This window comes from Bufo gargarizans, chromosome 1, assembly GCF_014858855.1.
Source record: "Bufo gargarizans isolate SCDJY-AF-19 chromosome 1, ASM1485885v1, whole genome shotgun sequence".
In the NCBI taxonomy this organism is placed as follows: Eukaryota; Metazoa; Chordata; class Amphibia; order Anura; family Bufonidae; genus Bufo; species Bufo gargarizans.
Genome location: NC_058080.1, coordinates 741,503,171 through 741,523,624, shown reverse-complemented (window position 1 = coordinate 741,523,624; position 20,454 = coordinate 741,503,171). Strand labels below are relative to the sequence as shown.

General features: G+C 45.5%; 1 protein-coding gene across 1 annotated transcript; it reads left to right on the top strand.

Moving 5' to 3' along the window:
- Positions 1-8,349: 8,349 nt before the first annotated feature.
- Positions 8,350-17,305, top strand: LOC122924969 (zinc finger protein 501-like). The gene is made up of 3 exons (XM_044276516.1): positions 8,350-8,402; positions 14,433-14,891; positions 16,153-17,305. The coding sequence occupies exons 2-3, from the start codon at positions 14,465-14,467 to the stop codon at positions 17,121-17,123; spliced, it is 1,398 nt and encodes a 465-aa protein (XP_044132451.1). The 5' UTR covers positions 8,350-8,402; positions 14,433-14,464; the 3' UTR covers positions 17,124-17,305.
- The last annotated feature ends 3,149 nt before the right edge of the window (positions 17,306-20,454 follow it).

Genomic DNA, 20,454 nt, shown 5'->3' with positions numbered 1-20,454 from the left:
AGACATTTGGAGGCTGCGCTGGGACAGGGAAGTGGATGTGGTCGCTGATGGTGCTTGCGACGGTACAGGTGCAGCGCGGGAGGCATCCGGGCCTGCGCCTTCGACAGGCGATTAGTCGTCACCCAACATAGGGGAAGAAGAGGCAGTGGTGTGACCCGCGGACACAGATTGTGAACCCAGGCGTTCCTTCCACTTATTGCGGTGCTTGGCTGCCATGTGGCAGATCATGCTGGTGGTGGTGAGGTTGCTATTGTTCACACCTCGGCTCATTTTGGTGTGGCAAAGGTTGCAAACTACTACTCTTCTGTAGTCTGCACTTTCCGCAAAAAAGAGCCATACTGCGGAACACCTACCCCTTGGCAAGGGAGATTTCCGCAAGGGGATGCTCCGTGGAACACTTGCGGGCCTGTTTGGCATGGCCCACCTTCTCCCTGTTGCCACCACACTGCCTCTTCCAGCCTGTTGCGGTGCTGCAGATCGCTCCCCCTCGGGACTGCTGTCCTCACTCGCGTTTCCGCCTTCTAATGTTGGCTCAGTGACCTCATCGTCCACCAAGTCCTCTTCAACTTCCCCACTCCGATCATCCTCCTCATTTGCTGACCCCAACACAACTTCAGTGATTGACAACGGTATATCATCCTCTTCATCAACCTCTGCAGACAGTAATTGTGGTTGACTTGATGGCAACTGTGTCTCGTCATCATCCACCTCCTTAAACACATTATTTTGTGAGTGTGAAGGCTCTAGAGGTTGAGAATCAGGGCACAAGATCTCATGTCCCACTTCAAGAGTACTTGGGGAGAGGGACAAATTAAGTGATGGGGGTGAAAATAGCTCCTCGGAACATCAGAGTACCGGATCGCTTGTTTGGCCAGACTCTACATGGTGGGAGGAAGGATGATCAGGGTGAGGATTGTGTTGCTGGCCAGACTGTTGGCTACTGAGACTGGACTTGGTGGAAGACAGGGTGGTGCTTAACCCAGTGGAAGCATTATCTGCTGCAATCCAACCGACCACCTGGTCGCACTGGTCTGACTTCAAGAGTGTTGTTTTGTGACGCCCTGCAAACTGGGACATGAAGCTAGGTATCGTGGATGACTGTTTTTCTTGTGCTCTGGCAGCAGGCACAGTTTCAACGCACCCTGAGCCACGGCCTCTGCGTGAACCATCAGAATCACGTCCACTTCCCTGTCCCTTAATACTCGCCTTCTTCATATTAACACTGGATGTCACTGCTATTTGGATTAAATATAGGCCTCACACACTGTTTCGAAATAAGTGTAGATTTGCTTTTCACTGGTCACAGCAAGCAGAGTTTGAACAATACAGAATCTGACTGTAACTGCTATTTGGATTAAATATGAGCCTCACACGGCCTAGATATCAGTGCTGATTTGCTTCTCACTGGTCACAGCAAGCAGCGTTTGTAGAATGAAGAAAATGACTTTTGGGTCTCTGAAAGGTTTGAGATAAAATTCGCTCTACACTCGCTCTGTCCCTTCCTAACAGCAGCTCTCCCTGACTCGCAATGAGCAGAACCCACGTGACCGGGTGCTATATAGCTGCTGATGATGTGTTCCGGCCAGCCAATCACTGTAATGCCAGTAGAAAACATGTCTAATGGCATTACAGTGATGGCAGTACAAACCAGCATATTTATTGGCTGCTTAGAAGGCGCCAAACGTCCGGGGAGGAGACTCGAGCATGGTGCTCGAGCATATGTGCTACTCGGCAGAGCGCTCGGATCTGCCGAGCATAGCGATCCTCAAGCTAAACCGGTACTCGGCCGAGCATGCTCGATCATCACTACACATGACAGCTCTTACCTTGTGATATAAGAGGCTGGTGCTCCTCCATTACATGTCACTGCACACACGTGTATACACTGCACATGACGGCTCTTATCTTGTGATATAAGAGGCTGGTGCTCCTCCATTACATGTCACTGCACACACGTGTATACACTGCACATGACGGCTCTTACCCTGTGATATAAGAGGCTGGTGCTCCTCCATTACATGTCACTGCACACACCTGTATACACTGCACATGACGGCTCTTACCCTGTGATATAAGAGGCTGGTGCTCCTCCATTACAGGTCACTGCACACACGTGTATACACTGCACATACACTGCACATGACGGGTCTTACCTTGTGATATAAGAAGCTGGTGCTCCTCCATTACATGTCACTGCACACACGTGTACACACTGCACATGACGGCTCTTGTCTTGTGATACAAGAGGCTGGTGCTCCTCCATTACATGTCACTGCACACACGTTTATACACTGCACATGACGGCTCTTACCCTGTGATATAAGAGGCTAGTGCTCCTCCATTACATGTTACTGCACACACGTGTATACACTGCACATGACGGCTCTTACCCAGTGATATAAGAGGCTGGTGCTCCTCCATTACACGTCACTGCACACACGTTTATACACTGCACATGGCGGCTCTTACCCTGTGATATAAGAGGCTGGTGCTCCTCCATTACATGTCACTGCACACATGTGTATACACTGCTCATGACGGCTCTTACCTTGTGATATAAGAGGCTGGTGCTCCTCCATTACATGTCACTGCACACACGTGTATACACTGCACATGACGGCTCTTACCTTGTGATATAAGAGGCTGGTGCTCCTCCATTACATGTCACTGCACACACGTGTATACACTGCACATGACGGCTCTTACCTTGTGATATGAGAGGCTGGTGCTCCTCCATTACATGTCACTGCACACACGTGTATACACTGCACATGACGGCTCTTACCCTGTGATATAAGAGGCTGGTGCTCCTCCATTACATGTCACTGCACACACGTGTACACACTGCACATGACGGCTCTTACCTTGTGATATAAGAGGCTGGTGCTCCTCCATCATGGCCTCCTTGTACAGGTCCTTGTGTCCTTCTATATACTCCCACTCCTCCATGGAAAAATAGACAGTGACGTTCTGACACCTTATAGGAACCTGACAACACAATGACACCGTCATCACCCAGACCCCTCCAGTGCTGTTACTGGAGAATTTCCCAGCATTCCCAGCAGTGTCACCTCTCCAGTCAGCAGCTCCATCATCTTGTGGGTGAGTTCTAGGATCTTCTGCTCATGTATCAGGGGGTGAGGGGGAGGCTCTGTGATGGGGTGAGGGGTCCTGCTCCGCCCTCCTGACTCCTGGAGATGGATGATAGGAGTCACACAGTCCCCCGATGTCTTCTTCACTATTGTGTACTCCTGTGGATGGAGAGAGACACTTAGGGAATAAACCCTTCAGGGGCCATGTGCTCTCCTCCGGCCCTCTCCTCCTGGTACAACGTGCCTACTTACCTCCTCATGGCTCCTACAACATGACTATTGGTCACTGGTCACATGACACATCACTCACCATATTGGGGGCTGATCTTCAAGTTCTCCATCTCTTGGAAGGTCTGGAGGCCGTTCTCCAGGACCCTGGACTCTTCCTATCACTTCCTATGATGGATTCTCCTTCCCGATGTCTGACTTGTTACAGAATACAATAAAGAGGAGAGAACTCTAGAAAAGTTTACCTCTCCGCTCAGCAGGGAGATGATCTCCAAGGTGAGGTCTAATATTCTTCTGCTGATCTCCTTCCTGTCCATCCTTGGTGGTCATTCAGGAGAAGAGGAGAGAACTGGAGGAGCTGGAGGCTTCTAGTACTGCAGGCGCCTTTATGAGAAGAGGAGAGGAAATCCTCCAGGGGACAAGACCAGATGTCACCTCCAGAACCGCACTTCCTGAGCCTGAAGGGGCCCCGCTTCTCAGAGCCCCAACCACATGGATTCCAGGGGCCCCAACATGGAGATCTCTGGTGGCTCCACAGGAGATAAATGTCTAATAGATGCAGGTCCCACCTCTGGGCTGTGCTCAGCTGTGTCCAGAACTCCTAGAGAAGAGACTGGAGAGAACTGAGCTCAGGCCGGGCCCCGCTCCATTCATTCTCCTCCTGGAGGCAGGGGCCCCTCACCAAGACAGTCAGGGGCCAGCGAATGACAACTGTGCATCCCCCACACTCTGAAACTCACTACCCCAACATATCAAACTCTCACCTACAGTGTAATCCTTCAAGAGAAACCTGAAAACCCACCTTTTCAGACAAGCCTACAACCCGTGACCCTGCTGCCTCTATACCGCCATGACCAGCTTCACCCTCTCCTACTGTGTCCTTCTCCCATACCATGTAGATTGTAAGCCTCACGGGCAGGGCCCTCTCTCCTTCTGTACCAGTTTGTAACTCGTCTTCTTTATGATTAGTGCAATTGTCTGTATTATGTATGTGCACCGCTTATCATATGTACAGCGCTATGGAATGAATGGCGCTTTAATAATAAATAATAATAATAACCCCCACTATCCCCACTACTACTCCCCCATCATACTAAGCTGTGGAGCGGAGAAGGATTCCTTGTGTGTAATGGAAGAGAATCTCCAGAGGGGACATGTCTGAGCTCTCCACCACACTGTCTCCTCACAGCTCATCTTACCTGCAAGCTGGAGGAATGGCTGATACCAGAGAGAACAAGAGCCCTGACTACCGACCAGGACCTGCCCAGTATCTGCTGCACTGCCAGAGCTGAAGGACCTGGGGTGACGTCACCGTCATGTGATCAGTGCAGGGGGCGGGGCTCAACAGTGAAGAGGAGAAGAGGTGGGGGTAGGACCTCTGATGATGTCACCGTCATGTGATCCGTGCAGGGGGTGGAGCTGAACTTTAACAAAGATCACATGATGATGACATCACCCCAGGTCCTAGAAATACCTGAAGCCTCCAGCAACTCCAGTTCTCTCCTCTTCTCCTGACCGACCACCAAGGATGGACAGGAAGGAGATCAGCAGAAGAATATTAGACCTCACCTTGGAGATCATCTCCCTGCTGAGCGGAGAGGTAAACTTTTCTAGATTTCTCTCCTCTGTATTGTATTCTGTAACAAGTCAGACATCGGGAAGGAGAATCCATCATAGGAAGTGATAGGAAGAGTCCAGGGTCCTGGAGAACGGCCTCCAGACCTTCCTAGTGATGGAGAACCTGAAGATCAGCCCCCAATATGGTGAGTGATGTGTCATGTGACCAGTGACCAATAGTTATGTTGTAGGAGCCATGAGAAGGTAAGTAGGGACGTTGTACCAGGAGGAGAGGGCCGGAGGAGAGCACATGGCCCCTGAACGGTTTATTCCCTCAGTGTCTCTCTCCATCCACAGGAGTACACAATAGTGAAGAAGACATCGGGGGACTGTGTGACTCCCATCATCCATCTCCAGGAGTCAGGAGGGCGGAGCAGGACCCCTCACCCCATCACAGAACCTCCCCCTCACCCCCTGATACATGAGCAGAAGATCCTAGATCTCACCCACAAGATGATGGAGCTGCTGACTGGAGAGGTGACACTGCTGGGAATGCTGGGAATTCTCCAGTAACAGCACTGGAGGGGTCTGGGTGATGACGGTGTCATTGTGTTGTCAGGTTCCTGTAAGGTGTCAGGACGTCACTGTCTATTTCTCCATGGAGGAGTGGGAGTATATAGAAGGACACAAGGATCTGTACAAGGAGGCCATGATGGAGGAGCACCAGCCTCTTATATCACAAGGTAAGACCCGCCATGTGCAGTGTATACACGTGTGTGCAGTGACATGTAATGGAGGACATCAGCCTCTTATATCACAAGGTAAGAGCCGTCATGTGCAGTGTATACTTGTGTGTGCAGTGACATGTAATGGAGGAGCACCAGCCTCTTATATCACAAGGTAAGACCCGTCATGTGCAGTGTATACACGTGTGTGCAGTGACATGTAATAGAGGAGCACCAGCCTCTTATATCACAAGGTAAGACCCGTCATGTGCAGTGTATACACGTGTGTGCAGTGACATGTAATGGAGGAGCACCAGCCTCTTATATCACAAGGTAAGACCCGTCATGTGCAGTGTATACACGTGTGTGCAGTGACATGTAATGGAGGAGCACCAGCCTCTTATATCACAAGGTAAGACCCGCCATGTGCAGTGTATACACGTGTGTGCAGTGACATGTAATGGAGGACATCAGCCTCTTATATCACAAGGTAAGAGCCGTCATGTGCAGTGTGTGCAGTGACATGTAATGGAGGAGCACCAGCCTCTTATATCACAAGGTAAGACCCGTCATGTGCAGTGTATACACGTGTGTGCAGTGACATGTAATGGAGGAGCACCAGCCTCTTATATCACAGGGTAAGAGCCGTCATGTGCAGTGTATACACGTGTGTGCAGTGACATGTAATGGAGGAGCACCAGCCTCTTATATCACAAGGTAAGAGCCGTCATGTGCAGTGTATACACGTGTGTGCAGTGACATGTAATGGAGGAGCACCAGCCTCTTATATCGCAGGGTAAGAGCCGTCATGTGCAGTGTATACACGTGTGTGCAGTGACATGTAATGGAGGAGCACCAGCCTCTTATATCACAGGGTAAGAGCCGTCATGCGCAGTGTATACACGTGTGTGCAGTGACGTGTAATGGAGGAGCTCCAGCCTCTTATATCGCAGGGTAAGAGCCGTCATGTGCAGTGTATACACGTGTGTGCAGTGACATGTAATGGAGGAGCACCAGCCTCTTATATCGCAGGTTAAGAGCCGTCATGTGCAGTGTATACACGTGTGTGCAGTGACATGTAATGGAGGAGCACCAGCCTCTTATATCACAAGGTAAGACCCGCCATGTGCAGTGTATACACGTGTGTGCAGTGACATGTAATGGAGGACATCAGCCTCTTATATCACAAGGTAAGAGCCGTCATGTGCAGTGTGTGCAGTGACATGTAATGGAGGAGCACCAGCCTCTTATATCACAAGGTAAGACCCGTCATGTGCAGTGTATACACGTGTGTGCAGTGACATGTAATGGAGGAGCACCAGCCTCTTATATCACAGGGTAAGAGCCGTCATGTGCAGTGTATACACGTGTGTGCAGTGACATGTAATGGAGGAGCACCAGCCTCTTATATCACAAGGTAAGAGCCGTCATGTGCAGTGTATACACGTGTGTGCAGTGACATGTAATGGAGGAGCACCAGCCTCTTATATCGCAGGGTAAGAGCCGTCATGTGCAGTGTATACACGTGTGTGCAGTGACATGTAATGGAGGAGCACCAGCCTCTTATATCACAGGGTAAGAGCCGTCATGCGCAGTGTATACACGTGTGTGCAGTGACGTGTAATGGAGGAGCTCCAGCCTCTTATATCGCAGGGTAAGAGCCGTCATGTGCAGTGTATACACGTGTGTGCAGTGACATGTAATGGAGGAGCACCAGCCTCTTATATCGCAGGTTAAGAGCCGTCATGTGCAGTGTATACACGTGTGTGCAGTGACATGTAATGGAGGAGCACCAGCCTCTTATATCACAGGGTAAGAGCCGTCATGTGCAGTGTATACACGTGTGTGCAGTGACATGTAATGGAGGAGCACCAGCCTCTTATATCACAAGGTAAGAGCCGTCATGTGCAGTGTATACACGTGTGTGCAGTGACATGTAATGGAGGAGCACCAGCCTCTTATATCACAGGGTAAGAGCCGTCATGTGCAGTGTATACACGTGTGTGCAGTGACATGTAATGGAGGAGCACCAGCCTCTTATATCACAAGGTAAGACCCGTCATGTGCAGTGTATACACGTGTGTGCAGTGACATGTACAGGAGGAGTCTCACAATTTTTTCTCTTCTTAAATGACATCCTATCCTATTTACAACAAGGCACATGAGGGCACCTGCCTATGGTGTCATGAAGGGGGGGGGGCAGCAGTTTACAGCAAAAATAAATGATTTATGTTAATTATTTTTGGTAGTTTGTAGACGAATCATCACACTTTCTCATGTTCCTCATTCCTGGACAGGGAAACGAAACCTGGAGGAGGATATAGATGTAGATCTTTCTCCGACACCTCGGAGCCTGGTGGAGAGGACACTGGGAGTAGTTGTTTTGCCTGATCTATAGACAGATCTACAGGAGGCCGTGTATTCAGTCACTGTGTGCTTGTGTCTCCACAGATGGATCCAGGAGGAGAAATCCACCAGAGAGATGTCACCGTCCTCTGTATTCCCAGGACTGTCCAGAGGAGAAGGTCCCAGAGAACCATCAGGTAGATGGAGCTGAGCCCTGTACACATCTATATAGGGGGTTCCTGCAGCCATAGAGGGGTCATAGATTGTGGGGGTCTCTTCTGTGGATCTGTTAGATCTCCCACCTGTCTGCTGTATTGTCCTGAATTGTTACAGATGACAAATCAGGGGGAAGATCTGACTGATATTAAAGTGGAGGATGAAGAAGAGAGGATGATGGGCGATCCCCCGTGTAAGAGTGAGGTGGAGGAGGACATTCCAGGAGATGTCACCACAGGTATGGAATCATGAATGGAGAAACTGAATGCCAAGGTTTATTTTGGTCACATTCTGCTTGAGGACACATCACCACTAAGGCCATTCTTTGGCTATAGAGGTGCGTGTGACCCCGTCTGCCTGAGTTTATGGGGTGGTGACCAGAAAGCCACTGAAGGGAGACATAACAGAGGGCCTGGAGCAGTTGAGCGTGAGTTTTTTTTCCAACTGATACAACAGGCTAGGGCTGACGGTCAGAAAAGTCTAAAAAGCTGCACATCCCCTTTAGATTAGTTACATTAGTTGCGGCCAGGATCGCCAGGGCATCGCAGTATAGAGGTGATTTATACAAATAAGTGGGGTCGCAATGCGAGTCATGTATGTGCTGTGACTGCGACCCCTGAATCCCCCAAAAATCTGTTGGATTTTCTTTAAATTTAGGGATTGCAGACATCTGAGTCTGCTGGAGACAGGCCTTTAACAGGTATATTCCAATGCAGGCCTGCAGGTGGCAGTACATTGGAATATACTGAATTTTCAGTTTAGCAATGTACCAATTTTTTTCCGTCGCTTCACCTCCCAACAACAATTAAATAAAAAGTGATCAAAAAAGTCATACACGCCCCAGAATTGTATCAAAAAGTGCTACAGATTGCCCCTAAAAAAAAATGATCCCAAACACAGCTCCATAGACATAACTCTAAAGAAGTTATTGAGGTCAGTAAATGACAATCAAAATATAAAAAAGTTACGGCTCCGGGAATGCAGGGAGTAAAAAACAAAAATGTAAAATCACAAGGTTTTATGCGGGAGTTTATTTTTTATTGCCACTATTTTGGCTACCTCTACTGTATTGTATCATTTTTAAACATTTTTGGGGATCCTGCTGTGGAGCAACACACTATTCCAACTGCTGGTGTGATATCTGAGGAGCCATCGCATACGATAGTCGGTCACCCCTAATAGCGATACGAGGACACTAACAGCTCAGTGATATGTGCAGGACATCCTGCCACCACATGTGTTCCTCTCATGGCTGGGCTGACAACTGTTGGTGCGATGATCGGGGGAGCCATCGCCTACTCAGTCACCCCTAGTAGTGATATGAGGACACTAACAGCTCAATGATATCTTGTATCCAGGTTAGAGGCCGTATCTCATCTTGTATCCAGGCCAGAAGCCGTATCTCATTGTGTATCCTAGCTATAGGCAGTATCTCTTCGTGTTTCAAGGCTAGAAGCTGTATCTAATCTTTTATTCAGGCAAGAGGCCGTATCTCATCTTGTATCCAGGCAAGAGGCCGTATCTCATCTTGTATCCAGGCAAGAGGTCGTATCTCATCTTGTATCCAGGCAAGAGGCCGTATCTCATCTTGTATCCAGGCTAGGGGCTGTATCTCATCTTGTATCCAGGCTAGGGGCCGTATCTCATCTTGTATCCAGGCAAGAGGCCGTATCTCATCTTGTATCCAGGCTAGAGGCTGTATCTCATCTTGTATCTAGGCTAGAGGCCGTATCTCATCTTGTATCCAGGCTAGAGGCCGTATCTCATCTTGTATCCAGGCTAGAGGCCGTATCTCATCTTGTATCCAGGCTAGAGGCCGTATCTCATCTTGTATCCAGGCTAGAGGCCGTATCTCATCTTGTATCCAGGCTAGAGGCCGTATCTCATCTTGTATCCAGGCTAGAGGCCGTATCTCATCTTGTATCCAGGCTAGAGGCCGTATCTCATCTTGTATCCAGGCTAGAGGCCGTATCTCATCTTGTATCCAGGCTAGAGGCCGTATCTCATCTTGTATCCAGGCTAGAGGCCGTATCTCATCTTGTATCCAGGCTAGAGGCCGTATCTCATCTTGTATCCAGGCTAGAGGCCGTATCTCATCTTGTATCCAGGCTAGAGGCCGTATCTCATCTTGTATCCAGGCTAGAGGCCGTATCTCATCTTGTATCCAGGCTAGAGGCCGTATCTCATCTTGTATCCAGGCTAGAGGCCGTATCTCATCTTGTATCCAGGCTAGAGGCCGTATCTCATCTTGTATCCAGGCTAGAGGCCGTATCTCATCTTGTATCCAGGCTAGAGGCCGTATCTCATCTTGTATCCAGGCTAGAGGCCGTATCTCATCTTGTATCCAGGCTAGAGGCCGTATCTCATCTTGTATCCAGGCTAGAGGCCGTATCTCATCTTTTACATTTCTGGCTAAATGTTTTTAGTGTTTTTTTCTTAAGCCAAGTGACCATTCTGCTGGTGATTAGCATGAATCATGACCAATGCCTAGAGTGGCTAAACGGACAGGCCCAGCTTTCCTACTCCCTAACTGCTCTTTCTACGAATTGGGGTGCATCCACATCACCGTTTAGCTTTCAGTTCTTCTGATCGGTCAGAAGAAGAGAGAGAGAAAAAAAAACTGGTTCCTGTAAAAAAACAAAAAACATCCTGTTGCATCAGTTATGCATAGGATTGCATAGGATCCGTTTTTTTACAGGATACAGTGAAAACAGATCCTGTTGCCTCAGTTGTCATTATTTTGAGCTATTTCCATCTGATCCTTTTTTTTTAGATGGAAACGAAGTGTGTAAAAAGAAAAGAAAAATGGCTCAGACGGTTGACAACTGATGCAACAGGATCCTTTTTTTTTGTTTTTTGTTTTTTCTGTCTCTCTTCTGACCGATCAGAAGAACGGAAAGCTGAGCGGTGATGTGAATGCACCCTAAGACAGATATCTGGGTGAAATATAGACTCCCTCAAACCTTTTTCCCCTGGTCCTGTCACAGCAGATATACACTTTCTAGATATACAGTCGTGGCCAAAAGTTTTGAGAATGACACAAATATTAGTTTTCACAAAGTTTGTTGCTAAACTGCTTTTAGATCTTTGTTTCAGTTGTTCCTGTGATGTAGTGAAATATAATTACACGCACTTCATAAGTTTCAGAGGCTTTTATCGACAATTACATGACATTTATACAAAGAGTCAGTATTTGCAGTGTTGGCCCTTCTTTTTTAGGACCTCTGCAATGCGACTGCGCATGCTCTCAATCAACTTCTGGGCCAATTCCTGACTGATAGCAACCCATTCTTTCATAATCACTTCTTGGAGTTTGTCAGAATTAGTGGGTTTTTGTTTGTCCACCCGCCTCTTGAGGATTAATCACAAGTTCTCAATGGGATTAAGATCTGGGGAGTTTCCAGGCCACGGACCCAAAATGTCAACGTTTTGGTCCCCGAGCCACTTAGTTATCACTTTTGCCTTATGGCACGGTGCTCTATCGTGCTGGAAAATGCATTGTTCTTCACCAAACTGTTGTTGGATTGTTGGAAGAAGTTGCTGTTGGAGGGTGTTTTGGTGCCATTCTTTATTCATGGCTGTGTTTTGGGGCAAAATTGTGAGTGAGCCCACTCCCTTGGATGAGAAGCGACCCCACACATGAATGGTCTCAGGATGCTTTACTGTTGGCATGACACAGGACTGATGGTAGCGCTCACCTTTTCTTCTCCGGACAAACCTTTTTCCTGATGCCCCAAACAATCGGAAAGAGGCTTCAACGGAGAATATGACTTTGCCCCAGTCCTCAGCAGTCCATTCACCATATTTTCTGCAGAAGATCAATCTGTCCCTGATGTTTTTTTTGGAGAGAAGTGGCTTCTTTGCTGCCCTTCTTGACACCAGGCCATCTTCCAAAAGTCTTCACCTCACTGTGTGTGCAGATGCGCTCACACCTGCCTGCTGCCATTCCTGAGCAAGCTCTGCACTGGTGGCACTCCGATCCCACAGCTGAATCCTCTTTAGGAGTCGATCCTGGCGCTTGCTGGACTTTCTTGGACGCCCTGAAGCCTTCTTAACAAGAATTGAACCTCTTTCCTTGAAGTTCTTGATGATCCTATAAATTGTTGATTGAGGTGCAATCTTAGTAGCCACAATATCCTTGCCTGTGAAGCCATTTTTATGCAACGCAATGATGGCTGCACGCGTTTCTTTGCAGGTTACATGGTTAACAATGGAAGAACAATGATTTCAAGCATCACCCTCCTTTTAACAGGTCAAGTCTGCCATTTTAACCCAATCAGCCTGACATAATGATCTCCAGCCTTGTGCTCGTCAACATTCTCACCTGAGTTAACAAGACGATTACTGAAATGATCTCAGCAGGTCCTTTAATGACCGCAATGAAATGCACTGGAAAGGGTTTTTTGGGATTAAGTTAATTTTCATGGCAAAGAAGGACTATACAATTCATCTGATCCCTCTTCATAACATTCTGGAGTATATGCAAATTGCTTTTATAAAAACTTAAGCAGCGACTTTTCCAATTACCAATATTTATGTAATTCTCTAAACTTTTGGCCACGACTGTATTTTGTGGTTACTATTGTTAGGTCCCTCTTAGGCTGTGTTTACGTCTCTGGTAGGCAGCTCGAGACCCGTTTTATTTTATAAAAGCATTATCTAAAAGATAGGCAATCCTCACCTTATACATCATATTATGGCAAATTCTTGCCAGTCATCATAAACTGTAAATATTACATGTACGTATATTAGTTACATGATTGAATTGAAAATGGATCCCTACATGGCTTAAATCCTGCTCCTAGACCCCACCACGGACTGGTATTAACTGACTTAATCCACCTTTTTGCTGGACAGAATAAACTCAAGTAACCCTTTCTGGTACAATAGAAACACTTCCTGGCTTAAAAAGTACTATCACAATATGATCGGCTTCTTCATGGTAATAGGAACACAGTGCAGGGATGGGGGAGCCACCTTTATTTCATGCAGAGGCAGTTAAATAGTCATGTCCATGATTACACCTCCGACAAGTGCTTTAGCTCGTGGCACATAAGGGCCCAGTTCACACTGCACAATTTGTGTGTAGACAACGGGCCAAAACTACAGTGGCAGCTGCGAGGTGTCTGCCTCTCATTCTTTTCAGTTTGCAAGGCTGGCTGTTTTAAAGCTACGACCATGCCATGAAGGCGGATGCTGCTTGAACCTGCGGTGGATGTCCCCTCGCAGCTAAGCCGAGAGTGGGTCTGTGGCTTTTGAAATGAAAAACAGTGGCAGAATCCACAGCAGTTTCTGCCATGGAGTACGCAGCGGAGCATCAAAATTCTCAGTGTGGACATACCCTAACTGTACACTGTGGCCATGATCAGATTGTACAAAGCACCATTAAAGTGGATCTCTCACTACATTTAACAATAAAAACTGCGTGTCGTATTAAATAGATCTCTTAGACCTGATGAGGCCAGTGTACTTGCATTGAAACTTCATGTCAGAATGGCTGATATTAAAATGAGTATTTTAGATTGGCATAGTCCAGCTCGGAAGTGAGAGCACGGTGTCCTGTATTCATGAGCTATACTCCTTCCCTTTCCAACGATGGCTTAATTGACGAGGTCCTTTCAGTGTACCTTCTCAGCTGCTGCTATCTCAAACATACTTCGTACAAACTGCAGTAAAATAAAGCAGCAGAAGGAATTCCGCACTGACACTACTGCTGGAAGACTGGCACTCCCTCACTAAATAGCCAGAGAGACTTCAGCTTGTACTGAGCCGTCTGACATATGTGCAGCAACAGGGTAGGAGGTGCTCTGTGAATTAAGCTCTAGGTGGACATTATGACATGGATTCTTCTAGTGAGTACACTAACGTCAACAGATCTAAGATTTATTTAGTGATGAATCACGTTTTGATTGCGGAATGTGGTGACCGATCCTTTTACGTGAACTTGTATTAAAGTTATGTCCAACTGATGTAGAAGGACAAAATGTGTTGTCAGAATACAGGACTAGCTGTCAGACATGGTTGGACTTTTCAAATTTTTGAGTTTTATCAAGTTTTGATTTACTGTATGGAGTTTTGTCAGGAAGTTATGGGAAGCTTTATAAGGATGGAATCGCACATGCAATTTTTTTAGACAAACCCAAGAATGGATTTAAAATGAATGTCTTATGCTTCTCCTTCCTGCTGGATCTACTCCTAGTCTAATAGCAATGTTATGTTTGTCTGCTCTGTAGTTTGGGAAAAACAATTTAAATTTTTATCTTAACAGGAAATTCCAGTAAGAATTCTGAGGGAAACTTCATGTTATTACTAGATTATAAAGTAGAAGCTGAAGATATCACGCAGTGCTCCTCAGGAGAAAACCTCATTAACTTTAATGGACATCCAGGATTTCTCAGTACAGTTCTATCCTATAATCCCCCTGATCATGAGGAACCTTCTCCTAACAAATCACAGATTGTTATCACAAGTACCGGGCAGAAAGGGGATGAAAGGTTTGAATGTGGTAAAGAGTTGCCAAAAGGCTCAGGTCTTTCTACGCACAGAAGAATTCCAACAGGGGAGAAGCCATACTCCTGTTCACAATGTGGAAAATATTTTACATATAAATCCCAGCTTGTTAGACATGAAAGAAGGCACACAGGAGAGAAGCCATTTTCCTGTTCAGATTGTGGGAAGTGTTTTACAAGGAAATCAATTCTTGATGCACATGAGAGAAGCCACACAGGTGAGAAGCTGTTTTCATGTCACGACTGTGGAAAATGTTTTACACGGAAATCGTATCTTGTTGCACATAAGAAAAGTCACACAGGGGAAAAACCATATTCATGTCCAGAATGTGGAAAATATTTTGCACAAAGATCAAGTCTTTTTAAGCATCAGAGATTTCACACAGGGCAGAAACCATATTCATGTTCAGAATGTGGAAAATGTTTTACAGAAAAATACAATCTTGTTACACATGAGAGAATTCACACTGGAGAGAAGCTATATTCATGTTCGGAATGTGGGAAATGTTTTACACAAAAATCAAATCTTCTTACACATCAGAGAATTCACAAAGGAAAGACGCTGTTTTCATGTTCTGAATGTATGAAATGTTTTACGCAAAAATCAGATCTTGTTACACATGAAAGAATTCATACAGAAGAGAAGCCGTATTCATGTTCAGAATGTGGAAAATGTTTTCTATTTAAATCTCATCTTCTTATACATGAGAGGCGTCACACAGGAGAGAAGCCATATTCATGTTCACAATGTGGGAAATGTTTTACAAGGAAATCATATCTTGTTACACATGAGAGAAGTCACAAAGGAGAGAAGCCATACTTCTGTTCAGAATGTGGGAAAGGTTTTCTATTTAAATCTCAGCTTGTTATACATCACTGAGAGAAATCGGGATGCTGTGAATGCAGCTGAAAGTAAAGACAGGTTTTACCCGCAATTAATCCCGACTCGATTTCTAACAATGATTTCTCCTCTGTTGCTTGGACTTTAGCTGCCATTTTGGTCTCCATTTAGGAGATATCAGCATCTAAAGCAGCCCTCCCTCCTTCAGTTAGCTACTTTTCCCACTGCCCGAGCTGGACTCAGGCAAAACAGGTGGTTAACCTGAGGTACAATGTGTGATGAGGAATATGGTGATGGATCCTTTTATTTGAACTTGTATTAAAGTAATTCCTAATTGATGTTGAATGGCAAAATATGTTGACATAGTGTAGGACTGGTTGCTAGACATGGTCAGGCTTTTCCATTTTTTAAAAATTTTAGTCATAATTTACTGTATGTTATATAAATCATAACCTGCACTGTCAGGAAATTATTTTAAAAAAGCTGTATACGGCTGGAATCATATGTGCAAAGCCAGGAATGGACTCAGAATGAATGTCTGCTGAATGTCCACTTCTAGTCTAATAGGAATGTTGTGCGATTGTTTGCTGTGTAGTTAAGATAAAAATTGGAATTTGTTATTTATTTTTTCCAAACAGAAAATTCCAGTAAGAATTCTGAGGGAAACTTCAAGTTACCACTAGATTATAAAGTTAAAGATGAAGCTATCATGCATCGCCCTTCAGGAGAAAACCTTAATGTATGTCCTGGACTTCACAGTACAGATCTATCATATAATCCTCCTAATCGTGAGGAACCTTCTCCTGACCAATCGCAGATTGTTACCACAAGTATAAGTCAGAAAGGGTGTGAAAAGGTTCACTGTGGTAAAGAGTCCACAAAAAGATCAGGTCTTTCCACACACAGAGGAATTCACACAAGGGAAAAGCCATTCTCCTGTTCAGAATGTGGGAAGTGCTTTACAGTGAAGTCAAACCTTGTTGCACATAAGAGAGTTCACAGAGGAGAGAAGCCGCATTCATGTTCAGAATGTGGGAAACGTTTTACACAAAAATCGAATCTTGTTAAACATCAGAGAATTCACACAGGAGAGAATCTGTATCCATGTTCACAATGTGGGAAGTGCTTTACAGGAAAATCAAAACTTGTAATTCATGAGAGAAGTCACACAGGAGAGAAGCCATATTCATGTTCAGAATGTGGAAAATGTTTTACACAACAATCATATCTTGTTATACATGAGAGACTTCACACAGGAGAGAAGCCATATTCATGTTTAGAATGTGGGAAATGTTTTATACGGAAATCATATCTTGTTAAACATCAGAGTGTTCACACAGGGGAAAAACCGTATTCGTGTCCAGAATGTGGTAAATGTTTTAGACAAAAATCTGACCTTGTTACACATGAGAGACATCACACAGGAGAGAAGCCATTTTCATGTTCAGAATGTGAGAAATGTTTTACACGGAAATCATATCTTGTAAAACATCAGAGAAGTCATACAGGAGAGAAGCCATATTGTTGTTCAGAATGTGGGAAGTGCTTTTCAGATACATTAAAACTTGTTAAACATTTTAGAATTCACACAGGTGAGAAACCAATTTAACATATTAGGTTTAGAGATGAGTAAATATCTCAAAATTCCTTTTGAGCTGATCAGAATTAGATTTGGGTCCAAATAAATTCTACCTGCAACTAAAGTGCTCTGATTGCCTGGAAAAGTCTCTTTTTCTGTGTGTGTCTGTCTCTCTTCTCCTTGATTGTTCCAAATTAACTGACAAAGTTCGAATTCATTACAGACAGAGGTTTTGGTAACATTCAAGATGAACTTCTGAATTTTAGAATTAATAAGCTTATGTCTAATGAGATTAATTATGGACCTTAAACAGCCAATAAGAGGGTTTATTTTCGGGTGGAATTATTCTGGATCTCCCAGACAACTAATTTATATTTCTCTGAGGTCAACTGTGGAAGGAGGAAGAAAAGAAGAGCCTTGTTTAGTTCTGTCAGGGAAATCATCCTGATGCCGTTGGGAAATAATTTAGGTTGAGGTTCAGGCCTCCCAGTCTGCCAGATGGTTCCCAGTTAGATGCAGCGTGCTGACTACTTGAGGAACAGACACTGTGTGATGTTCAAACGTGCCTAATAAACGCTCATAGAAAACATCTGTGACAGATACCACACCTCATGCCCGTTTGACGTAACCTACGTCGAGCTCACGAGATGCAGTATGATCATTTGTTACCAAAGCATGGCGTTACGCCCTCCAGAGGAGCAGGTAAGGTCAGCTTGGTACAATTTACACAGACACCTCCTGTCCACGCGGGCACAGAGAGGCAATAAGCTGAGGGACCCTTTTTTTTTATTTTTATTACTGCCGCCGTGAAACAGCACCTTCTCAGCCCGCGGGAAATCTGCCACCAGCTTCTCGTTTGATATAAGTCCGGGCCGCTAACGGGATTATATAGGGTGAGAAACCAACCCGCGGTAGCTTATAACTAGGCCGAAACACAGACGTGGGGATTTGTGATCGAGATACAAGACAGCACAAGATTAAATTATATATTTAATCGCCTTAAGGGTGCACTAGATATAACACTATACATACAGAGTATATACAGCGGTCTGAGGTTACAGATACAGGTGATATAGGTATAACAGGGTTAAGCAGAGCAAAAGTCAGTTACCAGGTAGATTAAAGTTCCTTTGGGTTATGAGGGTGGAATAGTCCTTGGCTGCAGTCACGTGGGGGCAGTGATGACCGCTGGTTCCTGGTCTCTCCAAACACATTGGCACGATGTGACCCTCTTCAGAAAAGACACTGCCCGCTGGCTTGCATGGGCTTCTGACCTGTAGCCAGCCACTCCCCTCCCCGTCTATGGGTAGGGTCCACTCCTCCTTCTCTGGTGCTAGCAGAAAATGACCCATAAAACCGATTAGGGCTCCTAGCCCCAGACCAGAATGTTGCAGGAAGATGGTTCCGTGCCCAATTGATTCGCCTGGGTTCCGGTTACAACTAGAGTCCAAGCATGGTACCATTATTTGGTTTCTGTGGGGAGATATGTATATCTCCCTTCCCAGGCATCCTAGCATCAAGCCAGGACCAAATGTATGTTTGGCTTTGCCCCAGGATTGCAAAAGGATAACTGAATTATGTCTGGGATGAATGGACGATTCATAATTCCTTATGAAATGTAAGTGCCAACATGTCTGGGAGGTATCATTGATCCTGGGAAAGGGCTGAGACCTCCTGCTGGGGGTTTTCCTGCAGGATTAGCTTGCTTCCAACCTGGCTGGTTGAGGTGTGACTTTATCCACCTGGGGCCTCCTTGAAGCCTGGACCCCTGGGGCTTCCTCCGTTGCTAGCTAACAGCAGATGGCTGGGGGTTGAGAACATATTTTGCATGTACACTGACTGTGTACATGCCAAAAGGTGAATCAAATGACAATCAGGGCTGCCAGTATTGATAATCCATATTCCTGACAACATCCTAGCAGAATACTGAGTTACTGAGCCAATCATCAGTCTTACAAAAAGGACCTATAGAAGCATATGGCACAAAACACATTATGACTTCAGCTTCTTAGAAAAGTGCAAGCTTCTACTTTTTGTGATGAGACTTGACCATCAGAACTGCTTGCCTCAGCCAAAACTTTAAGTTCCATAAGCTGCTTTAACTACCACAGAGGTACAAAATGTATACAAAATGGGGGATGAGAACAGAGAATTTAGCCAAATTGACCTCACCTCAACACTTTCAAAGTAGTGAAGATGAATTGTCCCCATGAACCTTGCTTCTTATCACTATTCACACTTCCACCCACACGGCAGGAGAGTCCAGAGTTACATGGGGAGAAGTAACGAAGCTCCATGTAATAGTTTTATAATGTACAGTACAGACCAAAATTTTGGACACACCTTCTCATTCAAAGAGTTTTCTTTATTTTCATGACTTTGAAAATTGTAGATTCACACTGAAGGCATCAAAACTATGAATTAACACATGTGGAATTATATACATAACCAAAAAGTGTGAAACAACTGAAAATATGTCATATTCTCGGTTCTTCAAAGTAGCCACCTTTTGCTTTGATTACTGCTTTGCACACTCTTGGCATTCTCTTGATGAGCTTCAAGAGGTAGTCACCTGAAATGGTCTTCACTTCACAGGTGTGCCCTGTCAGGTTTAATAAGTGGGATTTCTTGCCTTATAAATGGGGTTGGGACCATCAGTTGCGTTGTGGAGAAGTCAGGTGGATACACAGCTGATAGTCCTACTGAATAGACTGTTAGAATTTGTATTATGGCAAGAAAAAAGCAGCTAAGTAAAGAAAAACGAGTGGCCATCATTACTTTAAGAAATGAAGGTCAGTCAGTCCGAAAAATTGGGAAAACTTTAAAAGTGTCCCCAAGTGCAGTCACAAAAAACATCAAGCACTGCAAAGAAACTGGCTCACATGTGGACCGCCCCAGGAAAGGAAGACCAAGAGTCACCTCTGCTGCGGAGGATAAATTCATCCGAGTCACCCGCCTCAGAAATCGCAGGTTAACAGCAGCTCAGATTAGAGACCAGGTCAATGCCACACAGAGTTCTAGCAGCAGACACATCTCTAGAACAACTGTTAAGAGAAGACTGTGTGAATCAGGCCTTCATGGTAGAATATCTGCTAGGAAACCACTGCTAAGGACAGGCAACAAGCAGAAGAGACTTGTTTGGGCTAAAGAACACTAATAGCCTGCATACCACATCAGTGCAAGCTATTCGCGGAGCGAGCACAGGCCAGTAGCCTCCATAGCACATCGCTCCTTACAGCGTCCAGTGCGGCCGCGGGGAATTCCGGACTCCCTTACACAGCAGTATACAGGAGTATGGATTCCTAAGTGCAATAGGCACCTGAAATTCAGGTAAAAGTAAAAAATAAAATAACGTACCTTA